Here is a 15282-nt window from a genome sequence, read left to right as displayed (position 1 = left end):
ACATGTCTAGACACATACATCTTCTTAGTAAAAACATCTAGACATTTGTAGCCTTTATGTTTGAGGTTATAACCCAAAAATACACAAGATTGACTCTTTGTATCAAGCTTAGAATTGGTGTATGGCTTTAACCAAGGAAAGCATTGACAGCCAAAAATCCTAAGAGTAGAGTAATCTGGATTTCGATGAAAGAGGGATTCCCAATATGAACATATAAGTGCAGTAGGCATTCTATTGATCAAGTAGATAGCTGTAGAGAAAGCATCAACCCAGTAGATATGTGGAACTTTAGAGGCTACAAGAAGAGTCTTTGCAGTTTCAACAAGATGTATGTGCTTCCTCTCAGCACAGCCATTTTGTTCTGGAGTGTGAGGGCAGCTGAGTTGATGAGATATGCCATATTCTCTTAGAAAATTAGAGAACTTAGTGCTTATGAATTCGCCACCAGAGTCAGACCTTAAAGTAACAATCTTGGTAAACAAAAGATTTTCAACCATAGGCTTGAACTGAGTAAAGATGTCAAAAACTTCATATGTGTATTTAAGAGGAAAGAACCAACAATACTTGGTAAAGTCATCAACAAAGATGATGTAATATCTGAAACCATGTATAGAGAGAGTTGGTGATGGCCCCTATAAATCAGTATGTAATAGTTCCAGAGGTTTGTTTGTATTACAAGAAACAAAATGGAAGGGAAGTTTGGAACACTTTCCCAAGGCTTGAACACAGTGTGTTAAAACCCTCCCCCAAACTTAAGGTAAATATTTTATTCTACCCAAATCTTGGTCTATTTTCAATTTTCACCCCTTATCCTAATTTAATCCTAACCCTTCATCTAGATTACAAACTCATCCCAAACTGCCACATGGCAGTACCCTAACTCACTTTCCTTTTTCTTTTCCTTTTTCTTCTTTTCTTCTTCCCGACGCAACTCTCTCGCCCTTTCTCTCTGCACCGTGACCCTACAAACAAACTTGCATGCAGCTGCTCCTGCTGTAGACCATTATCATCATCATTGCTCTGGTTCCTCTTTCGTTGCAACGAGATCGACCAAGAACAAAGAAAATATCTCCGGCGACATCTTATATTTTTCCAGTTAGGTGAGACCTAAATCCTTCATTTTAAGCATTATGGATGATGATGGTCATGGTGTGACCCTTCTTACACCCTTTTCTTCAAGGATTGGTGACGGAAACAACACAGGGAAAGCACACCCAACTTCCTGCGGATCCGTGCCCTTCGAGGGTTTTTTTCGTTCGCTCACGGCCGTTTCACAGCGAACTGTAACAACTCTGGCTTTCTCCTCATTTTGGTGTATGGTTTAAACCCTAGTTTGCTAAAAAGCCACCGACCGGAACTGTAGCATCTCCGGCTTTCTCCTCCGAGCAGCACGCAGGCTTTTTAGGCCACCCAAACCCCCACGGGCCTTAGCCCGTTTTAAAACCAGCCCAAACCTTTGGCCCATAATGTTTTTAATCTTAGTTATGTAATCTTTTAGACCCAACTACACAAGGGCCTTGGGCCCGTGTACCAAACCCATCAGCCCAACTTTCTTTTAAAACCAAAGGGCTTAAAGCCCAACCTGCTTGTGTGTGCATGTGTGTGGACTGTTGTGCATGTGTGTGATGTCTATGTGTGTGTGTGTGTGTGTTACCGTGTGTGTGTATGTATATGTAGTGTGTGTGTACGTGTGTGTAATTGCATGAGTGCATGTGTGTGGTGTGTGTGTGTGTGTGTGTGTGTGTGTATGCATGTCGTGCATGTGTGTGTGTTTGTGTAGTGTATGTGTGTGTTGGTTGTGTGGCCCAAACCACCATTTTCACCCAAAACCCTAGGATCCTAAAACCTATTAGGGCCTAACCCATCTAACCCAAATCCTTTCATTTTATTTAATTCAAGCCTAAATCCTTTGGAAACCCTTTTATTCATTTATTACCTTTTCGTGCTTAGGTGAAGTTGCTAGTGGGGAAATTCTTAATCCTTATCCGCACAACTCTACTGCTACGAAGTATCTGTGAGTGGACCCCTTCTAAAATTTACATGATTTCATAGTTTAATTGCATAAATGAATAGCTTTATGCAATTTTATATTAATTGTTTTAGAGCTCTAGTTAGTTGTATGCTCTGAACACGTTCCTAAATTATTAACTCATTGTATTTAACTTCATAACCCTTATTTACTTCTTATTCTTAGCTTATGTATCAATTAATGGCTTTCGTCACCCTCAGGTGTCGGTCAGCACGTGTCTATCCTGATATTCGGGGAATATCAAGGTCGGGGCGTGTCACAGTGACTTGCTTATTATATCATAAATGGAAATACAAGACTTGGAAACAATTTTATTCATTATTTTGAAAGCAGGATGGCTTAGGCGCTGATGCCACACATCTTGAGAAACTTTAGATGTTGTTGCAAAAGCATGAGGATGACCAACAATTGGAGAAGAAGCATGAAAAGGATAAAATCCATATTTCACAGGGGCTTTAAAAAGCATCTTCTCCGAAGAAAGATCTTTCACAATAAAGTGAAATGGATATAAATGAACAAAACACGAATTATCAAGAATGAATTTATTTGCAGAAAGCAAATCTTGTTTGAGTGCAGGCACATGTAAAACATTCTTTAGATCAAAATTATGTGTATTTGAAGAGCCAAAGTGGAGAATAGGTAAACCTTTTCCATCTCCGATGTATACTTGCTCAGGACCATTGTAGGACTCAGGATTCTGTAGATTGGCATAGGAGTTGGTCATGTGCGAGCTCGCCAAATTTGACAAGAGATTCTTCTGCCAGAATTGTTGAAACTGGATCTTGAACCACGATTATAACGTTTATTATTCTGACGAGAGAAGTTGTTCTTCTGATTGTTATTCCTATAAGTTGAGAAGTTCCTATCCGTACCCCGATTTTGGGAATTTCTGGAGTGAGAGAAATTTCGATCCATGCCACAACCTTGATTAAAATTGATGAAATTTTGTGCAACATACGCCTGAGAATTTGGAGGATTGGGTGGTGTAGGAAGATGGCCAATGGATGAATTGAAAGCTTGGATAGAAGCTGATGAGGTTTTCTTGCGGTTGTTGAGTTAAAGTTCCTTACTGAGAAGAAGTCCATGTAATTCATCAATCGTAGTTGATCCAAGACGAAATTAAACAGCATCAATGAATGAATCGTAGTCAGGAGGTAATCCATAAAGAGTTACAGATATCAATCCAGAATCCTCAATCGGAAAACCGATGCTGGTAAGAGCATCAACGATTTCTTCAATTTGCTGGATATAAACTGCAGCTGTAGATTCTTCTTTTGTGATTACGAAGACGATATCGAAGTTCATAGATGTGAGACTGAGAAGCCGATTCAAGTTTAGACCATAATTCCCGAGAAGATGTAACACCAACTGTGTAAGGAATCAGAGAATCGGAGAAAGTAGAGTTGATCCAGATCAAGATATTGTGATCATTTTCATACCAAGTCACGAACTCAGGATTCAATGTAGATGTGCGATTTCCAGCCGAATCGAGAAGAAATCTGGGCAAAGCAACCACTGAGCCATCAACAATGCCAGTGAGATTGTACCGATGAAAAATTTGAGCGAAGAGAGCACTCCAGGTAAAATAATTCATGGTGGTGAGCTTGATTGGAACCAAAGATCCAATATTCTGAATCGTGATTGAAGAAATCAGCGATTGAGAAGAGTTACGGCAACGAAGAACTGTTCGTCGGTGAGGAAGCGAAGAGGATCAGAGGTGAGAGAGTCTTTAGATAGAGGCAATGGATACCAATATTGAATAATTATGATTTCATTTCTTAATGAATAAGATTACATTGTTGGTATATATACAAACCAGGCCTTGTACTTAGCACCTCATCTAACTAACAGAAAGGACAGCTCACCTAACTAACCAAAAATATCCAAAACAGATAAACAAATATAACAGCTCTAAGTTTTATCTTTTACAGTATAATCTCTAATAAATTTAAATAGAGTACCAAACAGATCCTAACTATTTGGTTCGATTTTAATGGTGAAATCGGTCAAAATCAAACCGTTGAAAGCTAGTAGTTTGACTACGTTGTTATTGTTAATGCCAAATCGAATTAACCGATCCGGTCCACCCTAGCTGGGATGGACATGGCCGTTGGCAGTTAGCACCAAGTTAGGGTTGGTTTGGGAGTGAGGTAAAAACACCCATGAAAAAAAACTGTGAGGGTTTTAGGTGTTTGGTAAACTGCAAAAAAAAAAAGCTTATTTTAGAAGCTGTTGTGAGAATAAGCTGAAATCAAAGGAAAAAGCTGAAGCTGCTATTTGTAACTTTGGAAAAGCTTTTTTCTAAAGCACACGGAGCTACAGTGCTCTTTTAATAAAAAGACCCACTATCAGACTGTTTTTTTTTTCAAAAGCACTTTTACAAAAAATTTTACCAAACAGTGTTCTGATTTTTTTCACGGCTTATCTCACAACAGCTTTTTTTTCAAAGAACGTCAATACCAAACCAGCGCTTAAACCCTTAAACCTCTCCGTCTCTCTCTCTCTCTCTCTCTCTCTCTCAAATCTTACCTGCAAAACTCAAACTTTGAAACCCCATACTATCAGCTCCTGGGACGTCGTTTACACTGATTTGCATCCAAAAACCCAGCAAAATGACACTTTTCTGCTAAAAGTGTGAAGCTTTCGGCTTCAATTTGAGCAACCCAGCAAGAAATGGCGCTAAATTTGCCCACTTCCTGTCCCATTTTCGCGCCACTATTGAACCCGAGCCCGACCCACAACAACCCGAATCAGCACCGCCCTCCAACGGAGGTCCGGTTCGCTCGGTGGAACAACGCCAACGCCGAGAAATTCAACCAGCGCCGGGGGGCCCAGCAAGAAATCGAGGACGACATTCGCCGGGAGCGCAGATTCGAGTCCGCCACCAGAATTGCCACTCTTTCCGACTCTGCCACAGACACCGCCGCGGCCAACGCCAACACAAGTAGTGAAACATATAAATCCATCGGCACGCCGTCGTATCCCTCGAGCCCTTCAATCCCAGGCAAGAAATCCAAGTACGCTAAAAACCCTAACCCTACCGATTCGCACCCCGCATTCCGCCGAATCATACGACCCACGAAGCTCTCGAAAATCCCGAGGGAGAAAAAACCGGCAGTCGACAGAAAAGCCGACATCTCCATCGGCGACGATGGGCTTTCTTACGTCATCGACGGAGCCCCGTTTGAATTCAAGTACAGCTACACCGAGACCCCTAAAATTAGGCCCATTAAGCTCCGGGAACCGCCGTTCGCGCCATTCGGGCCCACCACGATGGACCGGCCATGGACGGGTCGGGCCCCATTGCCGGCGAGCAAGAAGAAATTGAAGGAATTTGACTCGTTCCAGCTGCCTCCGCCGCACAAGAAGGGGGTTAAGCCGGTGCAATCTCCGGGTCCGTATTTGCCCGGATCGGGTCCTAAGTATGTGAAGTCCAGAGAGGAGATTTTGGGAGATCCCCTGACGGTTGAGGAAGTTAAGGAGTTAGTTAAAGGGTGCATCAAAACCAAGAGGCAGTTGAATATGGGTATATCTAGAGATAATCTTCTTCCTTTGTTTTTACAGCCTTCATTTGAGATATTGATTCATGCTTGGTGAGATTGTGGAACTGGAGAGAGTTTCGATTTGGGTTTTCGATGATGAAAGTTTTCGACTTTAGAACTTCGAAATGCAGGGAACTAGTAGGAAAGGTTATGAGTTTTTGGTTTGTGATTCAGTTCATTTGGATTTTGTAGGTAGAGATGGTTTGACTCACAACATGTTGGATAACATACATGCTCACTGGAAGCGCCGGAGAGTGTGCAAGATTAAATGCAAAGGAGTTTGTACAGTCGACATGGAGAATGTGTGCGAGCAATTAGAGGTTGGTTTCTCCTTGCTGAATGGATATGTTTGCAGATGTGTTTTTCTTCCGGTGTAGTTGAATATGCTCGTCATTGTGCTTGGATATGGAGTAGTTTGAGTAATAGTATATTATGATTATTTTTATTTGTCTTTTAAGTTAATCATTCTTGGATCATATGTTATTTGACAGGAAAGAACTGGAGGGAAGATCATTTACAGGAAAGGTGGAGTGATATACCTTTTCCGAGGCAGAAACTACAACTATAAAACTCGTCCTAAGTTTCCTCTAATGCTTTGGAGACCTATCACTCCTGTATATCCTAGACTGATTCAGCGGGCTCCTGAGGGTCTAACAGTAGAAGCAGCATCTGAGATGCGTAAGAAGGGACGGAATCTGATACCAATATGCAAGCTAGGTACCATGCTTATGCCTTGAATTTAATCTGAATAATAATGGCAATAAGAATGTTTCAGGTTTGGCCTCAAGTAAACTGATAATGTGTTTGATTTTAACAGGGAAAAATGGTGTATACTCTGAATTGGTAATAAATGTCAGAGAGGCCTTTGAAGAGTGTGAGCTAGTGCGAATAAATTGTCAGGGGATGAACGCGAGTGACTACCGAAAAATAGGTGGTAAACTAAAGGTATGCTAAACTTCTAGTTTTCTTGTTTAGCAAAACATTTCTCACGTCGTGGTGATTTTCATAACAAAGCATGCTGAGCAATATTCTTTAATATGTGAATGCAGGATCTTGTCCCTTGTGTGTTAATGTCATTTGAACTTGAGCACATTCTTTTGTGGAGAGGACGGGAATGGAAGTCTTCTCTTCCAAATCCAGAGAATGATCTCAAGGAAGTCAAAGAGTCTGATGTAGATTGTTCAACTTCAATTGCATCAACATCGTGTGCTTCTGAAGTTGTGGGTGCAGAGGGAAGTGAGGATCTCTCGCCATCACAATATGTTGGGCCACGTGCCACAGTTGATGGGGTTTCTACCGTTGGAGGAACCTCTGAAACTGAACCCATTTCAGATGTTGAAGGCTATATAAACAATGAATCAGAAGCTAAAATGACTGCTGATAACAGCTCAACCATACCAGACAATATCCACTATGCTGCTGATAAGTCAAAAACTATGCCCCATACATCTGAAATGGAGCCCATGTTGGCTAATGCAGGCTGTGATGATGAAGCATCACCAACCGCAGTAATGGGCTCTGAGGCCATCGCAGTGCCTTTTGGAAACTCTGAAACAAAGTTGGAGTCCATCACGGCGGGTTCTGGAAGCAACGAGAATCCAGATGGTTCAGTAGGCTCAGAAATTCTTAGTGAGCCAGCAAAGCTGAGTGCACCTTGTATAGAGAATGTGCTGTTACTCTTGAATGAAGCTGTTGATAGTGGGAGTGCACTTATTTTAGACGAGTCATCGCTGAATGCCGACATTATTTATCAACGGGCAGTTGCCTTCGCACAGTCTGCTCCCCCTGGCCCCGTGTTTAAGCATCAACGACCCAAGAAGGTAGCAGTTCTAAAGAGAGTAAAGGTTGTGAAGCAAGATGCCGGGGATCCAGAAGTGAAAGAGATAACAGTTTCTGCGGAGAGAGAAAGTGAGAAGATTCAGAAGGGTAGTAAAGTTAAAAGAATAAGAGATTTTGGTGAAAATCTAGTAGATAACGTTGTGCCACAGGGAAGTTTGAGAGTTGATGAACTTGCTAAGCTATTAGCATGAAGTTCCTGAGATCTATTTATGAATGTTAACACAGTTTTTGGTGATACAATATGACACATTATCCTACATGACTTCCTCTCCATATTTCACTTCCCATTTCTGTATTTAATTCTTGAAAATACAAAACCCCACACATTGGACTGCAGAGGTGAGAACGGGAAAGTTTGGGACAATGTCGGTGTTGATTAGTAACGGGCCATTGGACTAACTCGGAAATTTTAACATAGTATCAGAGCGGGCTGATCCTATGGTACGATGAATCAACTGACTTGAAGGTTATGCACTTATGCATACTTCACACATTTGACATTTTTACATTTCAGAAAGGTTCTCCTGGTCAACATGTGATAAAAAATGGTTACCTACTCTTAGATTTGATTTCAAGACTAGAGAATAGTGAATTTCCATGTTTTGATCTCAACTCTTGATATCAATGATTCAAATCTAGCGGTGGGTGACCATGAATTATTGATCACTAGGTGACCAAACGGACGAGACTCTTCTCACATTTTAGTTACGACTTAGGGACTTATCCAAAACCTAAATGATATCCATTCCTTAAACTTTGAAAATTCTTGAAACTAATTCTTAATTATTTATAGAACTGGATTTCAGAAAACATACTATGAATAAGAAATCTGAACAATGTTTTTTGTAATAGCTAGAGAGAGATTGGTTAAACTTGTGCTCCTGACTTCCCATCTGGTTGGCTTGGCCTCCCATTGGGTCCAATTTGCTCCCCATCTCCTACTATTCTTTTCCAAAACCAATGTTTCTGAAACAGAAGATATATTTCTTCTATGGGGACCTGCTTTGTTTCTGGCAAGAGGAAGAAGATAAAGGTACTCATAATGATTATTAGACCCGCGAACAGCAGGAAAATCCCATATTGAAGATGGCAAAGCCCCGCAAGGAAACACTGCGCTATCAAAGCTGTGAAGAGGAGATTGACACAGACAACAACACTCTGCCCAGCTGATCTTGTCTCCAAGGGAAACAGCTCACTTGGAACTAGCCACCCCAAAGGACCCCATGACCTTCCATAAGCCAAAACAAATATGCAAATGACGATAACAAGGAAGATTCCTATCCCTTTTGGGAGGATTTCTCCTTGTCCAAACTTCAGGGCTAGGGTAATGGCCAGAGCAACCTGCATAAAATCAGACATTCTAGTGAGTAACTGTATACACAGTAGAAATCCGGAGAAGAACCTCCGTACTACTGAAATGTCACTATGGCAGTATCCCAAGCTAATCAAACACTGCCGTGTATTTTAACTTTCCCATGCGACAATACTTGATTGAATTGGGATACTGCCATAGCGGCATCCTGGTTACAGGCATACAGGTAATTATAAGTGGATTTACCAAGCAGCATATCATTTCAGTTCCAGCTTCTAAGAAGAAAGCTCTTCTACCAAACTTATCAACAAAACCCATTGAAATGAATGTAGCAACAACAAGTGCTCCACTTGTGAAGACAGATGAGTACAGAGCTGCCCCAGAGCCAAATCCCAAGCTCTGAAATATGACAGGTGCATAGAAGAGGATCGAGTTCATGCCGGTGAGCTGTTGGAATGCAGGGATTCCCAAGGCCCCTATCACCAATTGAGGGCGATTTTTTCGTGTGAGTAGATTCCTAAACGGGTTCTTTATGGCTCGAGCTACATTGCTAGCATCAACCAGGTCAGCAAACTCAGCATCAACTTTTTTGGTACCTCTCACTTTCTCCAGTATAATTCTTGCCTCTTCTAACCTGCCTTGCTCTACAAGACTATTTGGGGTCTCAGGAAGAAAAAGACCCCCAACAAACATAAGAACTGCTGGGACTGTAGCTAAACCAAGAGACAATCGCCAACCCCACGGATGGATTTTATCGGTTCCATAGTTTATCAAGTTAGCAACCAGGATGCCTAAGCAAGTCGTCAGCTGGAAAAGTTGGTTAACTGCTCCTCGAATTTTCGCAGGAGCCATTTCCGAGAGATACAAGGGAACTGCCTGGATTACAGAACAAGAAAGTTGTCATAAATCAGAAATCAAAATGTTGTTATTTTTCTTTGGTGGATGGATAGCATAGCATTAGGCTTACTTGATTTCCAAATCCAATGCCAACACCAAGAAGTATTCGACCGATGATCAGCATTGCAATGTTTTTTGCAGAAGCATTCAGGACTGCTCCTAGAAAGAAGCTGACAGCTCCAACAAGAATGCTGGCCTTCCTTCCTTTGTTTCGGGTAACGTACGAAGCTCCGAACGTAGAAACGAGGCCCGCAAAGTACAAAGAGGATGTAAAGAGTGTCAGAATTTGGTTATCATATTTACAGTAATCTGTCTCATTGAGGTGCAGTTGCTTCCTTCTGTAAATTTTTGGGAAGAATTCCTTTAAGAAATCATCCATGGAAGTCACTCCACCTGAAATTTACCACAGAGGTAAAAATTATTATGGTGATTTTGGAATGATATACCAAAACTCGACTATGAGATGCAGGCTCAGAAAGACTCTTATAGAGAGTATAAGAAAATATATGGAGTATTTGGAGCCAACGGAAGACTTGGCACAATAGCGTTCTAAGATTCATATAGCCGACCCCACTTAGTGAGATAAGGCTTGGTGGTTGTTGTATATACCAAAACTAAAAGAGGCCTTTAATCACAGCAGTATATAATCCCAAATAATATGTTAATTTTGGATTGTCAATGAATGTCTTATCTAAAATAATAGTAACTTTTATTTGTAAGGACTTCTATCTATTTTTGTCAAAGGGGGAATCACAGAAAGGATAAGCTTCAATGTTAGGTGAGGAGCACATCACTGATGGTAAGTTGCAACTAAGGTATATATCATTGAAGTTTTAATTTTTTTTTTTTTTGCAACAATTTGGAAATTTAGTAAGGGAAAATGATTGCACTCCTCTTTTGTTTTGTTGCACTAATCATTTTTTTTTTTTTAGCCTGAGTAATAAATTGATGCAAACATGAGTGGTGTATAATTACTTTGAAGAAAAGCTGAATCAGGATTGAAATTAAATTCCATAAAACCATCAATTTTGTTATTCAGAACACCAAACAAAGCCTTTTATTATCATTTCCTGTATTTTTTTTACTGAGCCAACATAAAAAAAAAGGTCTTCATGTTTATCTTCATATGTCCCTAAAAACTCAAATTTCATATCTCAGACACCTCCTCTAAATCTCTCAAATTAGGTCTGAAAAAACATTAGTACGGAAGGGAAGCATCAGTCAAACAAATCCGGTTCACAGGATATAATGAATCTGTAAATTACATATATGACCAGATCAAGGGTAGTGCTTTTTACACTCCCGTTGTCTTCTATTTTATTCAATCACTCGATTCACAGCGAGGAGTGCATGCAAAAGAAATTATTACCTGATAAAATAAATCTAATTTATTTCAAATTTTGAATAATAAACCAGGAAGAAATCTGACCTGAAACACCAAGATCATAGCCAAAGAGAGAGCCTCCTAGAGCAGCAACAATGCAAGCAAAGACGAAATACCCAGTAATCCTATACTCATACTGCTGAGCTCTTTCAGATACTACTCCATCACCTCCAAATCCTCCTGCCATTCTCTCTCTCTCTCTCTCTCTCTCTCTCTCTTCCCAATATGTCGGTTATGGCAGTAGAACGAACGGCTTTCTGAAGAGAATGATGGGCTACAATATATAGAGAGAGAAGAGCACAAGTCTCTGTGTTTGTGTATATACACATCTATATATATATACATACAGGTAGGAAGTTAGAGAGATCAGCTGGAGTCAACCAATTACCAACCCAATCAGATTAGAATGAGCTATTAATAAATTGGCCAATTGACAAATTAGTCAGTTATCTATATCTTTTCTTTAATTTTATATATTATTACACATAAAACAAAACTGGGTAGAAAATTGGAAAAGGACCTGCATCTGCATGGATTAGTTGTTTATATAACTTCCTCTTTTATATGGAACTTTTAACGAAAAGTTCCGTCAATATTTACTTTAACGAAAAATCATATATTTACACTAAAAAGTCAAATTTAATATTATTTATTTTACCATTTATTTTATCTTTATTGTTAAAACTTAAAGTTTTCAAACCATTTTAATTAGTTTTTCTTAATTTATAATCTCAATAATTTTTTATAATTTTTTTGACATGTAATCTTGAATTTAAGCATCCAAGAATTCAACTCTAGTGGCTGGCTTTTTCCTCCATACCAAAAACCCAACCAGGTCATGTACTCATCATGCTTTTTGTCAAGTTGACCCAAACTTAAGCTTAAATTAGGGTCAAGCACGCTCCCCAGATGATTAAATTAATCGTCAATTTTATTTTAATTTGATACAAATAAAAAATAAATAAAATTGTAAAATATATGATGGGAAAGTTGATAAAAATAGTAAACAGCGGTTGAATATTTGTTATGAAAGACAATATCATGTATGGAAGATTTCCATAACTGAATGTTTCCGTGTGAAGCCCCGCATGACAGGGAGGAGTGAGTTTCGGATATTATACAGGTTTGGATGAAACTTGAAAGCAGGAGTAACATGCACAATTAGTGTTGCTATCGTTCACAAGTCCAACCATTCGGATAAGGGATAAGGAAGAAGATGAAGCAATATGACCAAAAGTCTAAGTGTATACTTTTCATTGACTGGCACAAGCCATTTTATCCAATCTGGTAAAACATGCACTTAGAAAGGAATATTACTATAATCTTCTCCATAAGAAATTACACTGAATTTTGGTTCTTTGAGAGAAACAGGTAGTGTACTTATCTCCTTACAATTAAGAGTGACGATGAAGAACAAATAACATCATAATTTAACAAAAAAATACGTAATAACAAAATTAAAATTAAAAACTACAAACTGATATAGACCTTGATTGAATCAAAGAGAGAAAAAAAAAAAAAAACATGTCTCATGTTAAAAACTACATCATAATTCAATGATCAGATATGATAATTTTTCAGACTTTAGTCTCAAACTATGCAAAATCATAACCAAGAAACCAAAGGTTGGCAATTGTCAAACAATGATGGTGAGAGATGATGTCTCATGTTACTTTTATTCCTTATGCGGTTGGCAACTTCTGATTTGTGTTCTCAAAACATCAAAACCCTGGCGGAGTTTTGAGCTCCTTTAAGTCCCACATCGGGAAACTCAAGGAAACTTAAGGTCTTTGTGTTACTTTAGTCTCCTTTATTAGTGATTAGATGTTAGACCATTTGAAATGGGGAATGAGGCTTGGGTCACTAATTGTGTGGATCAGGCTTGATGATTATATCATAATATTAATATAAATTGATATTAATTAATCATGACAAGGCCTTGGGGCACTTGGGGCCTAAGAATTAAAATTAATATGATCAATTAGTTTTAATTTTGAATTAAGTTTTTAATTACAATAAATTAAAAATGTTTTGATTAATAGACACAACTCTTTGGAAATAGTTGTATAGCTTCAGATACATCCAAAAGGTATTTGAAGAGGTACAAAATAGCCTATATAACTGGAGTCCTCAGGTCTATCGAAAATTATATTTTCTTCTTCCTTCTCTTCCGTCGAATTAGGTAGAATTAGGTAGTTGTATCCTGATCGAGCAAACATTGTAGAACCACAAGCACAAGAGTGGGACGGAAATACTGTTCGAAGGACATAGCTTTTGCGCTAGCCTCTACCAGTTGTAATCAAGTTAGTACCATTTTAATTCTTGTATTTGTTTATGTAATTTCATTCTATATAGCAAGTATTTTTAGTTAATAAAGTATTAGAATTTCAAGTTCTATTATTTCTGTTATTTTTATTTATTTCTGAATTGTTCCCTAACAATCTTCGAATATGGAACAATCAGGAACTAAACCTCATTCTGAAAAGCGTAAGAAATTTAAGGGCGGAGACTTCAAAAGATGGCAGCAGAAAATGCTGTTTTATTTGACAACCTTAAATTTGGCTAATGTTCTGCGCGAGACTATACCTACTGCAGATGGAGAAAATATTTTTTCTGCAGAAACTTTAATAGATATAGATGCCTGGAATCATAATGATTTCCTCTGCATAAACAATATTCTCAATGCATTAGATGATTCGTTGTATGATGCAGTGTTCTAAAAAACGGCCTATGCGGCGCCTAGGCGCTGGGCGGAGGGTGGCCGAGGCATTTTTGTGCCAAACGGTGGGAAAAAGTGGCTGGGCTCTAGGCGGCTGGCGGAGCTAGGCGGTTTTCTTTTTGTTTTTTTTTTTAGAGTTCCCGTGCCCTGCAGCTACCCTAATTTCAGAAACCAAGTATCTTCGTCTCTTCTTCCTCAACTGCAGTGCACTCACCTACTGCAACGTCGAGAGGTTTTCTGGGTCATCGACTCATCGTCGTCGATCGTCACTCCCAATTTCCACAATCTCCACTCTTCACCTGCTCTCGCATCTCGATTCTTCATAACTTGGTTGCGACTTCAAGTCAAGGAACTCGTTGATTACGAAGAGAGAGAGAGATTATCGGCGAATTTCTGCAACTCATCTCTATGAAGATGAGGGAAGATAGAGTGCGAAAAGAGACTGAGAGAGAGACAATTAAACATTCAATATGTGGTCTGTTCTGCAGCTCTCTATGAAGATGAGGGAATAAAGAGTGCGAAGAGGGGGAGAGAGATAGACAATGAAACATTTCAATATTTGATGGCGATGAATGGGATCTCAAATCCAAGGAAAAGTTGATAGTTTTAATTATCAAAACCATTGATGCTGATGGTTATTGGTTTTAATTATCCAAACCACCCAAGGTGATGGACGGGTGATTTGAAAGAGGTGAGGTGCTGATGGGTTTAATAATCAAGACCACACACATGTACACCATAAACCCTGGCAGCAAATTTTGACTAAGCATTGGATGCCCTTCTCACTTGCCTCGAGCCCATCAAACCCAGAGGCAAACAACTCTTTATTTCCCATTTCAAAATAGCCTTCTCGGACAGACATGGAAACTCCAGATTTGCACACATGTCGTGCATCCGAGTAGGGTGCTCCTTAGGATTCTAAAATAAAGACTAAAATATGCTCCATTTCGGAGTGTGCTTTTAGAAACCCTAAGCCTTTCTCACAGGGCTATTTATATTTTTAAAAGTTTGGGATATATATATATATATATATATATGTTATATAAATTATAAATTATTTAGATAATATTTTTTTTCCTAGACAAGCATATTATATATGTACATAAAACATTCACATATGTATGTTTTTCTATAAGAAATAACATATTAGTCAATAATTATTTACATTTGATATAGTAAATTTAATTAATTCATAAAATACATAAGAAATTTACCTAAATCCGCCTAGGCCACCTAGGCGCCCGCCTAGATCCCGCCTAGCCACCTAGGTGCTAGGCGCTAGCCCACCGCCCGACTAGCGCCTAGCGTTTTTTAGAACCTTGGTATGATGTCTATGAGGTATGCAAAATAGCCAAGGAACTTTGGGAATCACTTGAGAAAAAATATAAAACCGAGGATGCTGGTTCAAAGAAATTTGTCGTGGGCAAATTTTTGGACTACAAAATGGTGGATTCTAAGTTCGTTGTCTCTCAAACTGAAGATCTCCAGAAAATCATCCATGCCATTCATGTTGAAGGGATGGTGATCAATGAGTTTTTCCAAGTGGCGTCCTTTAAAGAA

At 39.1% G+C, this 15282-nt stretch overlaps 2 protein-coding genes across 2 annotated transcripts; one reads left to right on the top strand and one right to left on the bottom strand.

The window, feature by feature from the left end:
* Window positions 1-4471: 4471 nt before the first annotated feature.
* LOC103400629 (CRS2-associated factor 1, chloroplastic-like) lies at window positions 4472-7669 on the top strand. The gene is made up of 5 exons (XM_008339281.4): window positions 4472-5555; window positions 5764-5891; window positions 6063-6288; window positions 6389-6516; window positions 6621-7669. The coding sequence occupies exons 1-5, from the start codon at window positions 4703-4705 to the stop codon at window positions 7599-7601; spliced, it is 2316 nt and encodes a 771-aa protein (XP_008337503.3). The 5' UTR covers window positions 4472-4702; the 3' UTR covers window positions 7602-7669.
* A 504-nt stretch (window positions 7670-8173) lies between these two features.
* On the bottom strand, window positions 8174-11525 carry LOC103400631 (sugar transport protein 14-like). The gene is made up of 4 exons (XM_029094900.2): window positions 11049-11525; window positions 9690-10012; window positions 8969-9598; window positions 8174-8751 (listed from the first exon to the last, which is right to left on the bottom strand). The coding sequence occupies exons 1-4, from the start codon at window positions 11188-11190 to the stop codon at window positions 8278-8280; spliced, it is 1569 nt and encodes a 522-aa protein (XP_028950733.2). The 5' UTR covers window positions 11191-11525; the 3' UTR covers window positions 8174-8277.
* Between the last annotated feature and the right edge of the window lie 3757 nt (window positions 11526-15282).

Source organism: Malus domestica, chromosome 15 (genome assembly GCF_042453785.1).
Source record: "Malus domestica chromosome 15, GDT2T_hap1".
Taxonomy (NCBI): domain Eukaryota; kingdom Viridiplantae; phylum Streptophyta; class Magnoliopsida; order Rosales; family Rosaceae; genus Malus; species Malus domestica.
Note: the sequence above shows the minus strand (reverse complement) of the source record. Positions and strands in the feature narration are given on the sequence as shown.

Excerpts from the sequence above, each read along its gene's own strand:
- LOC103400629 (XM_008339281.4), top strand. The coding sequence starts at position 4,703 with ATGGCGCTAAATTTGCCCACTTCCTGTCCCATTTTCGCGCCACTATTG. Across the intron at positions 5,892-6,062 it reads ATGTGTGCGAGCAATTAGAG|GAAAGAACTGGAGGGAAGAT; the intron begins GTTGGTTTCTCC and ends GTTATTTGACAG. Across the intron at positions 6,517-6,620 it reads AAATAGGTGGTAAACTAAAG|GATCTTGTCCCTTGTGTGTT; the intron begins GTATGCTAAACT and ends ATGTGAATGCAG.
- LOC103400631 (XM_029094900.2), bottom strand. The coding sequence starts at position 11,190 with ATGGCAGGAGGATTTGGAGGTGATGGAGTAGTATCTGAAAGAGCTCAG. Across the intron at positions 10,013-11,048 it reads CTATGATCTTGGTGTTTCAG|GTGGAGTGACTTCCATGGAT; the intron begins GTCAGATTTCTT and ends GGTAAATTTCAG. Across the intron at positions 9,599-9,689 it reads GCATTGGATTTGGAAATCAA|GCAGTTCCCTTGTATCTCTC; the intron begins GTAAGCCTAATG and ends TCTGTAATCCAG.